This window comes from Sebastes umbrosus, chromosome 4 (genome assembly GCF_015220745.1).
Source record: "Sebastes umbrosus isolate fSebUmb1 chromosome 4, fSebUmb1.pri, whole genome shotgun sequence".
NCBI lineage: Eukaryota > Metazoa > Chordata > Actinopteri > Perciformes > Sebastidae > Sebastes > Sebastes umbrosus.
This window is the reverse complement of record NC_051272.1, coordinates 3,842,934-3,859,004: the sequence shown is the minus strand read 5'-3', so window position 1 is coordinate 3,859,004 and position 16,071 is coordinate 3,842,934. Positions and strand designations below refer to the sequence as shown.

Genomic DNA, 16,071 nt, shown 5'->3' with positions numbered 1-16,071 from the left:
ATCATGCTTTATTAAATACAGCAGAAAGAGAAGAATAGACAGGTCAACAATGTTTAGTTCGTAAAAAAGACCACCACAGCATTTTATGAAGTTTTTAAAGGCAGTGTTTTAACACACAGCTCAGCCGAACGGGTAAAAGAGGTTAAGATAATTAAGATGTGGGTGAGCTTTAGTCAATATCAGGAAAAAAAAACCCGAATATGTTTTCTATTCATCAAAACAATGGTTTGCAAATGAGTCAGCCTCAGATCTTTTTTTGTTGCTTTCTTTCCATGGAAGATATTTCCTTTCCTTACACAAAGAGAGGATAATTCATATTTCAGTTTGATTTTAAAGTGGTCAAGACAGTGGTACAGAGATAAACGTATTTGTAATGTCATATGAAAATGGTGTGTGTGTGTGTGTTTCAAGAAAAATACAGAAAAGCCATCCACAATAAGCTCTGCAGGGAGGAGGGAGGCTCTTGGACTCTTGACCAAATGACATCATCAGCATAAACAACAACATCTGTTGTTTACTCTGGACTGAACTTCTTGTACATGCCCTCTAACTGCGTTCTCGATCACTTTTCTTGGGAAGTACTAAAGAAGTAGCACATCCTGCGGATCACTCTTCGTTTATACAGTGAGTTCCTTTCTCTTTATTACTATTTGGGAATAGATTTAGTGTTATGGAACCCTTTTGGATTACTTGACAGCAGCATGCTTGGTGCTGAACAAAAGATAGGCTGTAATAGAATTCTAATTTGCATTTTGGAAATTAAATTTAGCTGCAATGCATTTGTATATATTGCCCATCAGTTTTTCTGAAGCGTTACTAGGAACTAGGAACTAACGGGAGACAAATAATTTGTAATAAGTGGTTCTTATTAGCCAAAGACTGAGTTCTGAAATGAACACCTTCGATTTGATATGATGAAAACTATGAACAAACAATATTCCTGATGCAGCCTGATTCCAGTGACAAACAGGTTATCAGCAATGTTTACCTCTCTCTACCTGATAATGTTGTCTACTCTGGTGATCTAATGTACTGCAACAATAAAAAATGATAGCTCCAATAATTATTATGATGTTCTGCGTTCTGAAGATGAGGATGTTTCTCCTCTTCTGCGTCCTCTGCCTGATGACTTCTACTGGCTACAGTCAGGATCCAGGTCCCAGAGGTCCCCCAGGTCCCAGAGGTGACAGAGGAGGACCTGGGCCATCTGGGCCACCTGGGCCATCTGGGCCACCTGGGCCATCTGGGCCAATTGGTGGGTACTATCGAATTCCACAATCACGCTCCGAGGAACACTCTTTCTACCAGACTCCAGTCGTCTTTTGTCTGAATTCTGGCACCCCCTGTTGGACAGGCAGATGAGTTTGTTTTTAGCCACAATCATGCAATCCATCTCTCTCCACTGCCCCAAGAGCCTCTGAGGTCACCTTCCTTATACAGTTTCTCCATTTGACTCACTGTGATGATCACAAGGCCACCTGAAGATCAGACTTTGTACAAAAGATATCTCAAAATATAAGGGAAGGATTGACATGACATTTGCTGAGAAAAAACATCCTGCAAAAGTTATGATGGGCACAATGTATTTTGGTCAGTCTGTTCAATTTTGGCGAGGAAAAACTGGCATGGCCATTTTCAAAGGGGTCCCTTGACCTCTGACCTCAAGCTATGTGAATGAAAATGGGTTCTACGGGTACCCACGAGTCTCCCCTTTACAGACATGCTTCACTTTATGATAATCACATGCAGTTTGGGGCAAGTCAGTTTAATTTGCGATTAATCGCAATTAACTATTTGAATTTGAAATTCGATTGACAGCCCTAATTCAAATCTCTGAATACTTTCATGCTCACCAGAGGATGAATCCTTTTGACTTAAGTAACCCTCAGACGCAAAAATGTCTCTGAATTTTCTATCCATAAGACATTTTGTGTTCAAATAGACAACAAACATACGAGCCTCAAGGGGCTATGGATTTTTAATCTTGTTTTATGTTTATTTCCCTCGCTGCTCTTCAACACAGGACTTACTGGAGCATGGGGACGTCCTGGAGAACGGGGACGTCCTGGAACACCGGGAAGTCCTGGACCTGCTATATCCTGTGGACGAGGTTATATATCTTCTAGATTTTAAAGAGCATATACATATATTTTATAAAATTACCTTCACCAACTGAGAAACTGCTGTTTATCATTTACTAAAATGCAGGATGCAGAAGTACTACAATTTGAGCAAATGTCTGTGTTTTCATTGTCCCGCACAAAGAAACCTCAGCATGGACTTACTAGTTGTTTGAGAGGTCTAGATAGAAACTCAAGGGAGGACACTTGTACACTGTCTGCATCCCAGTTCTGTAACAACACTACCTTTTTTGAAGGTCCTAGTGGTTAATTTTTGTGGAGGCTGTGTCCCGAGAGTACAGGTGAGCCTCCCACCCCTTTTTATAGACTATGTCCTTCCTGGTCCTAGTGCTACTTTGACCTGTACTATGGACTAAAATTCAGGATATCACGGCTTCGGCTGTGTTTATTTCGACCCATCTTTTTCGAATTGGTCTAATGTGCGGTACTGAAGTACCCCTTCAAAACAACAACACTTTGATAGAGCAGTGGAGAGATGATTGTAGGCCAACCAGGAAGTTAGCATCGCACTGGGTTCCCTCGACAAAAAGCCAACGGGATTTTTCCATTGGATTGTGGATTATTGCAGAAAATAAGCTCTGTAGCAAACACACATTTATGATACTTACATGAAATGCTCGTTCATGTTTTAATACCAGCTAGTGTTGCACCCCTGACATCGAAATGGTATTTTTGGAAATAAATACAAAACAATACAATAAAATACAACTTTAATATCCACCTTAGTGGAAATTTGACTACATTTCAGCTCCCTAACACACTTTAACATTAAGAGACGGAACATTAGAGAGGACATTATGAAACAAAAATAATAACATCAGGCATGAATGTCAAACATGTAGAGTATTGCTGATGTAGAGTGCTCCGGGGATGATGCATTTTTGTAGGCCAACCAGGAAGTTAGCATCGCCCTGGGTTCCCTCGACAAAAAGCCAACGGGATTTTTTCCATTTGATTTTGGAATATTGCAGAAAATAAGCTCTGTGGCAAACACACATTTATGATACTTACATGTTTTGTAATTTTTGAAGCATGAAAGCAATTGCAAAAAATAAAAAGCTATCGTTAGGCTATAAAGAAACTACACCACAGTTGCATGAGCACAAGTATACACAACGAGGCTGTTAAGGCGGACGAGTCGGCGTGATGACGTTTAGTAGTCTCATTTAGCCACTTGTTAAGTGGGATATTTACTGACGCATTTTATATCATGGAACAAAACGTTAATATCTCTTCAGCTTGTGTTAACCACAGATCTTTTTTCAGGCATACAACCAAAAACCCATTGACTTCCAGACGAGAGGAACCAGAAGTGCTAAAATGCTAACTCATTTCCGGGTTTTAATGTTTGTCGATGTGTACTATCAATTAATCATTCAATCTTCATTCAGTCTGAGACACTTACGTCAAGATACATACATGAAAGCAAAGAGTGAAAATTGAGTGAATTCTGGAATAAGATTAAGAGAATTTGCGCAAGAAGTGAAGATAAGCTTTTCATTTGTAGAGGGTACATCTGACACAATGTGGAACCAATTTACTGCCAGTTTGATAACTGAACTTGATCTGTTTCATCCAGATCTCTCTGACTCCATTAGCCAGGACCTTGGGACCTTAAAGAACAGCCATGCAAAGTTAGAGTTGGGTAAGTATCCCATTCAAACATTACAAGGGAGTGTTACATGGAGTGACCCTTACCAAAAAGAAGTTTATTCAAGTGTAATCTTAGTATATTTAACTTAACTTAAAATAAGAGAGAATACTTTCAGTTTACTTTTTATGTACTCATAGGAAATATACTTAACAAAAGTATACATAAGTATGCTTTATATATAAGCTGGAAAAACAAAGTTTGGAAACTTGTGTTTGGTGGATTATTTCTCTGTTGTATCAATGCTAATTGGCATTGTATTTTACATCGTTGGAAAGCCTGTTTATTTACCTTCGCAATGATGTCCAACTTGTAAGGATCATGCATTTGTGGGATGAGCAGCACAGCTGATTATGTGGGTAGTGCCCCAGAAAAATTTGCCAAAATGCTCCGTCAATGGTAAACAGTGTATTCTCCTGTTGGAATTGACTCTTGTTTTGAGTTGTTTGGTGGATTGGATGATTGAACTCTCTATCAGTAACAAGGAACAAACAAGACATATTGGCTATTTTACACTTTATTCATTTAATACACCGTCAGGAGCCTAAGTGGCGGTGGAAGATCCATACGCAGCCACAACAGCCTGGCACCTCCTCCTCATGCAGGTCACCAACCTGGTCACACGTTGCTGTGGGATGGCGTTCCATTCCTCAACCAGGATTCGTTGCAGGTCAGCCAGCGTGGTTGTGTTGGTCACTATAACACGTACAGCACGCCCAAGCTGATTCCACAAGTGTTGAATTGGGTTGAGGTCTGGACTCTTGGCAGGCCGTTCCATTCTCTCTACTCCCACATTGTGGAGGTAGTCTGTGATAACCCTGGCTCTGTGGGGGGGGGCGTTGTTTCTTGGAGGATGAAGTTAGGTTCCAGATTGTGGAGATATGGGATCGCCGCTGGCTGCAGAATCTCATCCCGATATCTCACTGCATTGAGATGGCCTTCAATGATGACAAGCCTTGTTTTGCCAGTGAGGGAGATGCCGCCCCACACCATGACACTTCCGCCACCAAAAGCTGTTACTCCATCGGCGCAACAATCAGCATAGCGTTCTCCGCGTCGTCTCCATACTTTGACCCTGCCATCCAACTTTTGCAGACAGAACCTGGACTCATCACTGAACATGACATTCCCCCACATGTCGACACCAGCGCAAACGGGCCTGACGGTGAAGGGCAGTCATTGCAGGCTTCCTGGTAGCCTTATGAGAATACACTGTTTACCATTGGCTGAGCATTTTGGCAAATTTTTCTTAGGCGCTCCCCACATAATCAGCTGTGCTGCTCATCCCACAAATGCATGATCCTTACAAGTTGGACATCATTGCGAAGGCAAATAAACAGGCTTTCCAACGATGTAAAATACAATGCCAATTAGCATTGTAACAACAGAGAAATAATCCACCAAACACAAGTTTCCGAACTTTGTTTTTCCAGTATATATATATATTAATATATATTATATAATATGTAATTTTACTGTCAGAGGAAGAACAAACAAAATGTGTTTCAGCAATTCCTGATTTTTATTTGCGTGCCTTTTTTTCAGCTATAAACTATGACTTTGTCCGAAGAGTTGGTCAGAAATACTTTGTGTCCTACAAGGAGAGAGACTCTTTCTCCAGGGCCGTCGAGTTCTGCTCCCAACGAAACTTAGAGCTGGCTTTGCCCCAGAACGAGGAGGAGAACAACATACTGACTCAGTTCTTCGGGGACAATTACCAAACTGCCTGGATCAACGTCAACAACAACAAGGCAGAGGGGAATTTTGAGGCCGATATGAAAAAACGACCTCTGACCTTCACCAAATGGGGAGAAGGGCAGCCAGACAGATCCATCCAGGACACAGGCTGCACCATGCTGTCAGAAAACGGTGTCTGGCAAGTGACACCCGAATGCTTCCTGAATGCTTACATCATTTGTCAGATATAGAAAGGTCTTGTATCCATTGCAAGTCTCGCTGTAATTGAACGTTCTTCATGTATCCCATGTCTTATATATTGGGAGTGAAGGGTTGTAACTGTCTTAAATATAAGTGGGTAGAAAAGTCATCCTTATGCATTCACACCTGTTAATATCTGTGAATGAATCAATAGTGGTGTTAAACCTATCCTCAAGGGACTACATGTAACCTGCTTCAAGGATCCAGTTATGAGGAAAAAAAGTTTTTTTGCTTTCAAGTCTAACAGTTTCCCAAAACAATTATCCCTGATGAGGGATATCTAATGTGATATATTGTATATCCATCTCACTAAAAATGTATTACAGCTTCAGCAGCATGCCATTAATACTGTTGCACAGATGTTGCTTTATGAAATGAAAGTAAACAATAAATGAAATACTATACAAGTTTAACAGAAACAAGGTGTATTGTTTTAGCATATGCTTAGCAGCTATGATGCTGCGTGTAGTGTCGCGGACATGCAGCCACTTTCCCAGTAAAAGTCTCCACCGCACATTGAGTTTAGTTTAGCAGGTTGTCAGCTGTGTGTCTGCCCGGCATAACTTTATGGTTTGTTGGACTTCTGTCCAACAAACAGTGTATTTGTGCTAGGTTAGCAGCTCTAGCATTGCCGGAGGCTCGCCGTCGCACATGTAGTCTGCGTAACTTTAGCGAGTTTCCAACAAAACCGTGTGTGTGTGTGTGTGTGTGTGTGTGGGCGGTGAGTGTGAGGTTGTTGGTGGCGTTCTAGCTGTGAACGTAGGTGTAGCAGTGTGTGTACTGTTTATTTGTCGGTGAATAAATGCTACGAAACTACAACTCCTCCGCTCAAGCGAGCCAGAGACCGGAGTCAACTTCCTGTATCCTGCAACTCCGGCTCCGCCTCTTAATGTGGGCTGTTAAGGTGGACCAGCTATTCTCCTTAAAGTGACGAGCCGCTCCTCTGAGCCGCTCAGCTTTTGAGTTAATTATCAACATTTCTTTTAACCGTTTGAACCGATAGCGTTAATCGGTTAAAATGCTTAATGTCGGTTAACCGTTTAAACGGTTAATTATGGACATCCCTAATTTGTTGTTATGGTTTCAGAATGATGAAGACAGTTGGAGAACAATTAGATACAACATAGGATGTAGACTCTACTTCTCCTTGACAACTATCATGTTTTTCTCAAATGATAGACATTCTCAAATGGCTTGAAAAATTTTACGCATAGCTTCCGTAAATGGGAAACTTCTTTATGCCAACTTCAAGTTGGCATGGCTCTGTGAAGAAGGTAAACAATCAAAGGAATCTGTTGTTGCTCAGCTCTGTATTTTGCAGACTAGAGGGAGGTATGGTTCCTCCTTCGTTGATCATATCCTGTAAAAACATGTTTCATCATGCTTTTCATTTACTCTGAACTGCATGTCTCATATTTTCGACTGGGAAATATTTTCTTTGCCACTTTGCCGTGAAGCCGTGAAGCCGTGAAGAAGCAACACATCCAGATAACTCTACGTTTGTACTGTGAGTTCATTTTTGTTTATCACTAACTGGTACTAGATTGACGTCATTCAGATACTCTGAATAACTTTACTACATACTTGGATAGAAAATTCCATAACTTCCAACAAGATGGAAAATTCTGGAGACATAAATTGCAAAACGTGGCAAATGATTATCATCTTAGTTGTGCAATGAATCACTTTGATTTTGTTTTACAACAAAAAAACAAAAAAATCATAACTAGCTGTCTGCAGTCAAGTTTAAATGCAGACTTTGTTATTAAATAGATATTTCCTGTCTGTGAGGCCTGAGTCTCAGCAGTTGTTTTAGTTTCATTTGTCAGTAAATTTGTAATTTTCTAGTTTTCATTTTCTAGTAGTCATATTTCACCCTGCACCACCACCCCTAGAGACCCTAGGCACCCTCTTCATTAGCAAGTATTTTTTTTTTAATGTGTGCAAAATGTAAAGGACTGTTTTATGGACAGGATGCTGCATTTTTAACTCTTCAGGAGATTTTTATAAGACTGCAAAAAGCCATCTACTATATTTTTTAAACTTAAAAAAACAAAACTTAATTACATTCGTCATACATACAGGTACATACCTGCAGTGGGCTGCTCAGAAGCACCCGGGGTTGTTCTTTGTCATAGTAACAGCCAACAGGAGTGTGTTGCATTTGTGCCATTGGCTCCTGGTGGGAAAAAAAGACCTGTGCTAACCGCCAAAACATTTCAGAAGGAAATCAACACTTACAGTGGCAGTTGAGTTCTTGTATAATTTTCCTGCAGGCCAGAATCCAGACTACAGTTGAGCTCACAGCGATGAATCCTGCAGGTTACCCGATTGAGAATGTTCCATTGCAGGGGACATATGATGGACAGCATGGAGGACCTACAACGGTCCAGTACACCACTTTGAACATCGAGACTGAGCCCCCCAAGGACCACATCATCTGGTCACTCCTCTGCTTTATGTACTCAAACCCCTGCTGCCTCGGACTGGCAGCTCTCATCTTCTCCATCAAGGTGAGTTTCATTCACGGGGAATGAACTATCAAAGAATATTGGGGGGAAAAAGAGTTTTATTGCAAAACTTTTGCAATCTCAAATAGCAGTTCTTACAAAGGAGAGATAGGGTTAATGGAAAACAAAGGTTTTTGCAGACTAGTAAGACGGAGCCCTCACTGAGTGCATGACCAGAATCAATCAGAGGATGGGCAGTTCGGGGACAAGGAATATTCTTCTCTAAGATTTTCGATATTATAGGTTTAAAGATTTCTATTTGAACTATTGAAACAATAAAATACAAAGAAATTATGAAAAAGGAAAAAAGAATATGAATAAATGTGATAAAAAAAACGGAGATTTTAAATGTGTTACAAACTTTGCTGCAATTATGTAAAGAAAGCTATATACTGAATGGGAAAAGGGAGAATGGGTGGAAAAGAGAGTAAGCGATATCATTTGCAGAATGAAAATACAGCAAACATGAATCTAAAGCTTTTGCAGGAGAATATGAGATTGTGCCAATGCTCAACTTTGAAATTACCTTGAGGTCGAGAATAAATATGAATCCACTTTTAAAAATCAATGTGCTTTTGTCCTTCCAGGCCAGAGACCGGAAGGTGGCTGGAGATCTGGAGGGCGCCCGACACTACGGCTCCACTGCCCGCTGCCTCAACATCGTGGCTACAGTCCTGGTTTCCACCGTGGTCCTTATTGCCATTATTACAATCACTGCCGTGCTCGTACAGATGAATGAGGTGTACAGAAGTTACAGCGGATACCACACATACAACTACGATTACAATCACAGAGGCTAAATTTCAAATAGTGTTGGAGTTGCCTACTGCTGTGGCTTAGTGATGCTTATTGTTCTCTGCTTTATGGTTATGGCACAAACTGTAACCTTTTATGCCCTTTTACTTATATCCTCAGTTAAAACAGATACTTATTTCTATGTTTGTTACAAAAGTCTTGGAACTCATCCATGTTTCCTTAATGCCAATCTGTAGTAGTTTGACATTTATGCCAGACTTAAATTCAGATTTCCTGTCAGCAAGGCGTCGAGCAACTTTAAAAGAAAACAGTTTCATCTGTCAATAAAGGTGTCTGTTTCATAACTCTGAATCATGCTTGTGAGATCTTTTTAAGCAGATTGTAGTTGTTTACACACTGGAATGATTTTCAACAGTTGTGCTGTTTAGATATTTACACTGTGTTAATGTGTAACTTGCGGTGATTTCAAGCCAAAGAACTTCACCCAAAGTGGAAACAGAGTGACAGGGTGCACTATTTCCTTATTCTGACTCTGAAAAAAATATTTATTAACAAAGCTTGAGCCATAATCACTAAGTGCCAGAGTGGGGGAAATAGTTCTGATGATTCTGATTCACATAGAGCAGAAAGACAATATGACAAAACTGACAATGACGGTGTGAAAATAGTCTACAGCTTACTTCTTGTAGTTAGTGGTTTAGTCGGGGTCGGGGGGGGTGGGGGTGTCTGTGGTATTCAGGGGTGGTTTGACCTGGAACATTAAGTCTGTTGCAATTGTAAATGCAACAGAATATGCTTCCTGATTATTTAAGGTGTGAATCTGGTAATTTTTAAGGAACTTATGTAACATCACTGCAAAATTCACCAAATGTGCCAACTATTAGGGGCACTTTTCTGTAGTCACACTTATGTGTGTAGATGAGCCATCATGCTTTATTAAATACAGCAGAAAGAGAAGAATAGACAGGTCAACGATGTTTAGTTCGTAAAAAAGACCACCACAGCATTTTATGAAGTTTTTAAAGGCAGTGTTTTAACACACAGCTCAGCCGAACGGGTAAAAGAGGTTAAGATAATTAAGATGTGGGTGAGCTTTAGTCAATATCAGGAAAAAAAAACCCGAATATGTTTTCTATTCATCAAAACAATGGTTTGCAAATGAGTCAGCCTCAGATCTTTTTTTGTTGCTTTCTTTCCATGGAAGATATTTCCTTTCCTTACACAAAGAGAGGATAATTCATATTTCAGTTTGATTTTAAAGTGGTCAAGACAGTGGTACAGAGATAAACGTATTTGTAATGTCATATGAAAATGGTGTGTGTGTGTGTGTTTCAAGAAAAATACAGAAAAGCCATCCACAATAAGCTCTGCAGGGAGGAGGGAGGCTCTTGGACTCTTGACCAAATGACATCATCAGCATAAACAACAACATCTGTTGTTTACTCTGGACTGAACTTCTTGTACATGCCCTCTAACTGCGTTCTCGATCACATTTCTTGGGAAGTACTAAAGAAGTAGCACATCCTGCGGATCACTCTTCGTTTATACAGTGAGTTCCTTTCTCTTTATTACTATTTGGGAATAGATTTAGTGTTATGGAACCCTTTTGGATTACTTGACAGCAGCATGCTTGGTGCTGAACAAAAGATAGGCTGTAATAGAATTCTAATTTGCATTTTGGAAATTAAATTTAGCTGCAATGCATTCGTATATATTGCCCATCAGTTTTTCTGAAGCGTTACTAGGAACTAGGAACTAACGGGAGACAAATAATTTGTAATAAGTGGTCCTTCTTATTAGCCAAAGACTGAGTTCTGAAATGAACACCTTCGATTTGATATGATGAAAACTATGAACAAACAATATTCCTGATGCAGCCTGATTCCAGTGACAAACAGGTTATCAGCAATGTTTACCTCTCTCTACCTGATAATGTTGTCTACTCTGGTGATCTAATGTACTGCAACAATAAAAAATGATAGCTCCAATAATTATTATGATGTTCTGCGTTCTGAAGATGAGGATGTTTCTCCTCTTCTGCGTCCTCTGCCTGATGACTTCTACTGGCTACAGTCAGGATCCAGGTCCCAGAGGTCCCCCAGGTCCCAGAGGAGGACCTGGGATTCCTGGGCTACCTGGGCCATCTGGGCCACCTGGGTCATCTGGGTCACCTGGTGGGTACTATCGACTTCCACAATCACGCTCCGAGGAACACTCTTTCTACCAGACTCTAGTCGTCTTTTGTCTGAATTCTGGCACCCCCTGTTGGACAGGCAGATGAGTTTGTTTTTAGCCACAATCATGCAATCCATCTCTCTCCACTGCCCCAAGAGCTTCTGAGGTCACCTTCCTTATAGAGTTTCTTCATTTGACTCACTGTGATGATCACAAGGCCACCTGAAGATCAGACTTTGTACAAAAGATATCTCAAAATATAAGGGAAGGATTTACATGACATTTGCTGAGAAAAAACATCCTGCAAAAGTTATGATGGGCACAATGTATTTTGGTCAGTCTGTTCAATTTTGGCGAGGAAAAACTGGCATGGCCATTTTCAAAGGGGTCCCTTGACCTCTGACCTCAAGCTATGTGAATGAAAATGGGTTCTACGGGTACCCACGAGTCTCCCCTTTACAGACATGCTTCACTTTATGATAATCACATGCAGTTTGGGGCAAGTCAGTTTAATTTGCGATTAATCGCAATTAACTATTTTTATTTGAAATTCGATTGACAGCCCTAATTCAAATCTCTGAATACTTTCATGCTCACCAGAGGATGAATCCTTTTGACTTAAGTAACCCTCAGACGCAAAAATGTCTCTGAATTTTCTATCCATAAGACATTTTGTGTTCAAATAGACAACAAACATACGAGCCTCAAGGGGCTATGGATTTTTAATCTTGTTTTATGTTTATTTCCCTCGCTGCTCTTCAACACAGGACTTCCTGGAGCACGGGGACGTATTGGAGCACCGGGAATATCGGGACGTCCTGGACCTGCTATATTCTGTGGACGAGGTTATATATCTTCTAGATTTTAAAGAGCATATACATATATTTTATAAAATTACCTTCACCAGCTGAGAAACTGCTGTTTATCATTTACTAAAATGCAGGATGCAGAAGTACTACAATTTGAGCAAATGTCTGTGTTTTCATTGTCCCGCACAAAGAAACCTCAGCATGGACTTACTAGTTGTTTGAGAGGTCTAGATAGAAACTCAAGGGAGGACACTTGTACACTGTCTGCATCCCAGTTCTGTAACAACACTACCTTTTTTGAAGGGCCTAGTGGTTAATTTTTGTGGAGGCTGTGTCCCGGGAGTACAGGTGAGCCTCCCACCCCTTTTTATAGACTATGTCCTTCCTGGTCCTAGTGCTACTTTGACCTGTACTATGGACTAAAATTCAGGATATCACGGCTTCGGCTGTGTTTATTTCGACCCATCTTTTTCGAATTGGTCTAATGTGCGGTACTGAAGTACCCCTTCAAAACAACAACACTTTGATAGAGCAGTGGAGAGATGATTGTAGGCCAACCAGGAAGTTAGCATCGCACTGGGTTCCCTCGACAAAAAGCCAACGGGATTTTTCCATTGGATTGTGGATTATTGCAGAAAATAAGCTCTGTAGCAAACACACATTTATGATACTTACATGAAATGCTCGTTCATGTTTTAATACCAGCTAGTGTTGCACCCCTGACATCGAAATGGTATTTTTGGAAATAAATACAAAACAATACAATAAAATACAACTTTAATATCCACCTTAGTGGAAATTTGACTACATTTCAGCTCCCTAACACACTTTAACATTAAGAGACGGAACATTAGAGAGGACATTATGAAACAAAAATAATAACATCAGGCATGAATGTCAAACATGTAGAGTATTGCTGATGTAGAGTGCTCCGGGGATGATGCATTTTTGTAGGCCAACCAGGAAGTTAGCATCGCCCTGGGTTCCCTCGACAAAAAGCCAACGGGATTTTTTCCATTTGATTTTGGATTATTGCAGAAAATAAGCTCTGTGGCAAACACACGTTTATGATACTTACATGTTTTGTAATTTTTGAAGCGTGAAAGCAATTGCAAAAAATAAAAAGCTATCGTTAGGCTATAAAGAAACTACACCACAGTTGCATGAGCACAAGTATACACAACGAGGCTGTTAAGGCGGACGAGTCGGCGTGATGACGTTTAGTAGTCTCATTTAGCCACTTGTTAAGTGGGATATTTACTGACGCATTTTATATCATGGAACAAAACGTTAATATCTCTTCAGCTTGTGTTAACCACAGATCTTTTTTCAGGCATACAACCAAAAACCCATTGACTTCCAGACGAGAGGAACCAGAAGTGCTAAAATGCTAACTCATTTCCGGGTTTTAATGTTTGTCGATGTGTACTATCAATTAATCATTCAATCTTCATTCAGTCTGAGACACTTACGTCAAGATACATACATGAAAGCAAAGAGTGACAATTGAGTGAATTCTGGAATAAGATTAAGAGAATTTGCGCAAGAAGTGAAGATAAGCTTTTCATTTGTAGAGGGTACATCTGACACAATGTGGAACCAATTTACTGCCAGTTTGATAACTGAACTTGATCTGTTTCATCCAGATCTCTCTGACTCCATTAGCCAGGACCTTGGGACCTTAAAGAACAGCCATGCAAAGTTAGAGTTGGGTAAGTATCCCATTCAAACATTACAAGGGAGTGTTACATGGAGTGACCCTTACCAAAAAGAAGTTTATTCAAGTGTAATCTTAGTATATTTAACTTAACTTAAAATAAGAGAGAATACTTTCAGTTTACTTTTTATGTACTCATAGGAAATATACTTAACAAAAGTATACATAAGTATGCTTTATATATAAGCTGGAAAAACAAAGTTTGGAAACTTGTGTTTGGTGGATTATTTCTCTGTTGTATCAATGCTAATTGGCATTGTATTTTACATCGTTGGAAAGCCTGTTTATTTACCTTCGCAATGATGTCCAACTTGTAAGGATCATGCATTTGTGGGATGAGCAGCACAGCTGATTATGTGGGTAGTGCCCCAGAAAAATTTGCCAAAATGCTCCGTCAATGGTAAACAGTGTATTCTCCTGTTGGAATTGACTCTTGTTTTGAGTTGTTTGGTGGATTGGATGATTGAACTCTCTATCAGTAACAAGGAACAAACAAGAAATATTGGCTATTTTACACTTTATTCATTTAATACACCGTCAGGAGCCTAAGTGGCGGTGGAAGATCCATACGCAGCCACAACAGCCTGGCACCTCCTCCTCATGCAGGTCACCAACCTGGTCACACGTTGCTGTGGGATGGCGTTCCATTCCTCAACCAGGATTCGTTGCAGGTCAGCCAGCGTGGTTGTGTTGGTCACTATAACACGTACAGCACGCCCAAGCTGATTCCACAAGTGTTGAATTGGGTTGAGGTCTGGACTCTTGGCAGGCCGTTCCATTCTCTCTACTCCCACATTGTGGAGGTAGTCTGTGATAACCCTGGCTCTGTGGGGGGGGGGGCGTTGTTTCTTGGAGGATGAAGTTAGGTTCCAGATTGTGGAGATATGGGATCGCCGCTGGCTGCAGAATCTCATCCCGATATCTCACTGCATTGAGATGGCCATCAATGATGACAAGCCTTGTTTTGCCAGTGAGGGAGATGCCGTCCCACACCATGACACTTCCGCCACCAAAAGCTGTTACTCCATCGGCGCAACAATCAGCATAGCGTTCTCCGCGTCGTCTCCATACTTTGACCCTGCCATCCAACTTTTGCAGACAGAACCTGGACTCATCACTGAACATGACATTCCCCCACATGTCGACACCAGCGCAAACGGGCCTGACGGTGAAGGGCAGTCATTGCAGGCTTCCTGGTAGCCTTATGAGAATACACTGTTTACCATTGGCTGAGCATTTTGGCAAATTTTTCTTAGGCGCTCCCCACATAATCAGCTGTGCTGCTCATCCCACAAATGCATGATCCTTACAAGTTGGACATCATTGCGAAGGCAAATAAACAGGCTTTCCAACGATGTAAAATACAATGCCAATTAGCATTGTAACAACAGAGAAATAATCCACCAAACACAAGTTTCCGAACTTTGTTTTTCCAGTATATATATATATTAATATATATTATATAATATGTAATTTTACTGTCAGAGGAAGAACAAACAAAATGTGTTTCAGCAATTCCTGATTTTTATTTGCGTGCCTTTTTTTCAGCTATAAACTATGACTTTGTCCGAAGAGTTGGTCAGAAATACTTTGTGTCCTACAAGGAGAGAGACTCTTTCTCCAGGGCCGTCGAGTTCTGCTCCCAACGAAACTTAGAGCTGGCTTTGCCCCAGAACGAGGAGGAGAACAACATACTGACTCAGTTCTTCGGGGACAATTACCAAACTGCCTGGATCAACGTCAACAACAACAAGGCAGAGGGGAATTTTGAGGCCGATATGAAAAAACGACCTCTGACCTTCACCAAATGGGGAAAAGGGCAGCCAGACAGATCCATCCAGGACACAGGCTGCACCATGCTGTCAGAAAACGGTGTCTGGCAAGTGACACCCGAATGCTTCCTGAATGCTTACATCATTTGTCAGATATAGAAAGGTCTTGTATCCATTGCAAGTCTCGCTGTAATTGAACGTTCTTCATGTATCCCATGTCTTATATATTGGGAGTGAAGGGTTGTAACTGTCTTAAATATAAGTGGGTAGAAAAGTCATCCTTATGCATTCACACCTGTTAATATCTGTGAATGAATCAATAGTGGTGTTAAACCTATCCTCAAGGGACTACATGTAACCTGCTTCAAGGATCCAGTTATGAGGAAAAAAAGTTTTTTTGCTTTCAAGTCTAACAGTTTCCCAAAACAATTATCCCTGATGAGGGATATCTAATGTGATATATTGTATATCCATCTCACTAAAAATGTATTACAGCTTCAGCAGCATGCCATTAATACTGTTGCACAGATGTTGCTTTATGAAATGAAAGTAAACAATAAATGAAATACTATACAAGTTTAACAGAAACAAGGTGTATTGTT

At 40.5% G+C, this 16,071-nt stretch overlaps 3 protein-coding genes across 3 annotated transcripts; all 3 read left to right on the top strand.

Moving 5' to 3' along the window:
- The first annotated feature begins 396 nt into the window (after positions 1-396).
- Positions 397-6,149, top strand: LOC119486634 (mannose-binding protein C-like). The gene is made up of 5 exons (XM_037766879.1): positions 397-624; positions 1,090-1,255; positions 2,024-2,110; positions 3,721-3,786; positions 5,338-6,149. Exons 2-5 carry the CDS (start codon positions 1,090-1,092, stop codon positions 5,718-5,720), a joined length of 702 nt encoding a protein of 233 aa, XP_037622807.1. The 5' UTR covers positions 397-624; the 3' UTR covers positions 5,721-6,149.
- A 934-nt stretch (positions 6,150-7,083) lies between these two features.
- On the top strand, positions 7,084-9,347 carry LOC119486595 (dispanin subfamily A member 2b-like). Its single transcript, XM_037766807.1, has 3 exons — positions 7,084-7,237; positions 8,007-8,243; positions 8,828-9,347. The coding sequence occupies exons 2-3, from the start codon at positions 8,040-8,042 to the stop codon at positions 9,038-9,040; spliced, it is 417 nt and encodes a 138-aa protein (XP_037622735.1). The 5' UTR covers positions 7,084-7,237; positions 8,007-8,039; the 3' UTR covers positions 9,041-9,347.
- Positions 9,348-11,013: 1,666 nt separating this feature from the next.
- LOC119486633 (mannose-binding protein C-like) lies at positions 11,014-16,057 on the top strand. The gene is made up of 4 exons (XM_037766878.1): positions 11,014-11,170; positions 11,795-12,016; positions 13,627-13,692; positions 15,246-16,057. The coding sequence occupies exons 1-4, from the start codon at positions 11,014-11,016 to the stop codon at positions 15,626-15,628; spliced, it is 828 nt and encodes a 275-aa protein (XP_037622806.1). The 3' UTR covers positions 15,629-16,057.
- The last annotated feature ends 14 nt before the right edge of the window (positions 16,058-16,071 follow it).

Excerpts from the sequence above, each read along its gene's own strand:
- LOC119486634 (XM_037766879.1), top strand. The coding sequence starts at position 1,090 with ATGAGGATGTTTCTCCTCTTCTGCGTCCTCTGCCTGATGACTTCTACT. Across the intron at positions 1,256-2,023 it reads TGGGCCATCTGGGCCAATTG|GACTTACTGGAGCATGGGGA; the intron begins GTGGGTACTATC and ends TCTTCAACACAG. Across the intron at positions 3,787-5,337 it reads CCATGCAAAGTTAGAGTTGG|CTATAAACTATGACTTTGTC; the intron begins GTAAGTATCCCA and ends CCTTTTTTTCAG.
- LOC119486595 (XM_037766807.1), top strand. The coding sequence starts at position 8,040 with ATGAATCCTGCAGGTTACCCGATTGAGAATGTTCCATTGCAGGGGACA. Across the intron at positions 8,244-8,827 it reads CTCTCATCTTCTCCATCAAG|GCCAGAGACCGGAAGGTGGC; the intron begins GTGAGTTTCATT and ends TTGTCCTTCCAG.
- LOC119486633 (XM_037766878.1), top strand. The coding sequence starts at position 11,014 with ATGAGGATGTTTCTCCTCTTCTGCGTCCTCTGCCTGATGACTTCTACT. Across the intron at positions 12,017-13,626 it reads TGCTATATTCTGTGGACGAG|ATCTCTCTGACTCCATTAGC; the intron begins GTTATATATCTT and ends TGTTTCATCCAG. Across the intron at positions 13,693-15,245 it reads CCATGCAAAGTTAGAGTTGG|CTATAAACTATGACTTTGTC; the intron begins GTAAGTATCCCA and ends CCTTTTTTTCAG.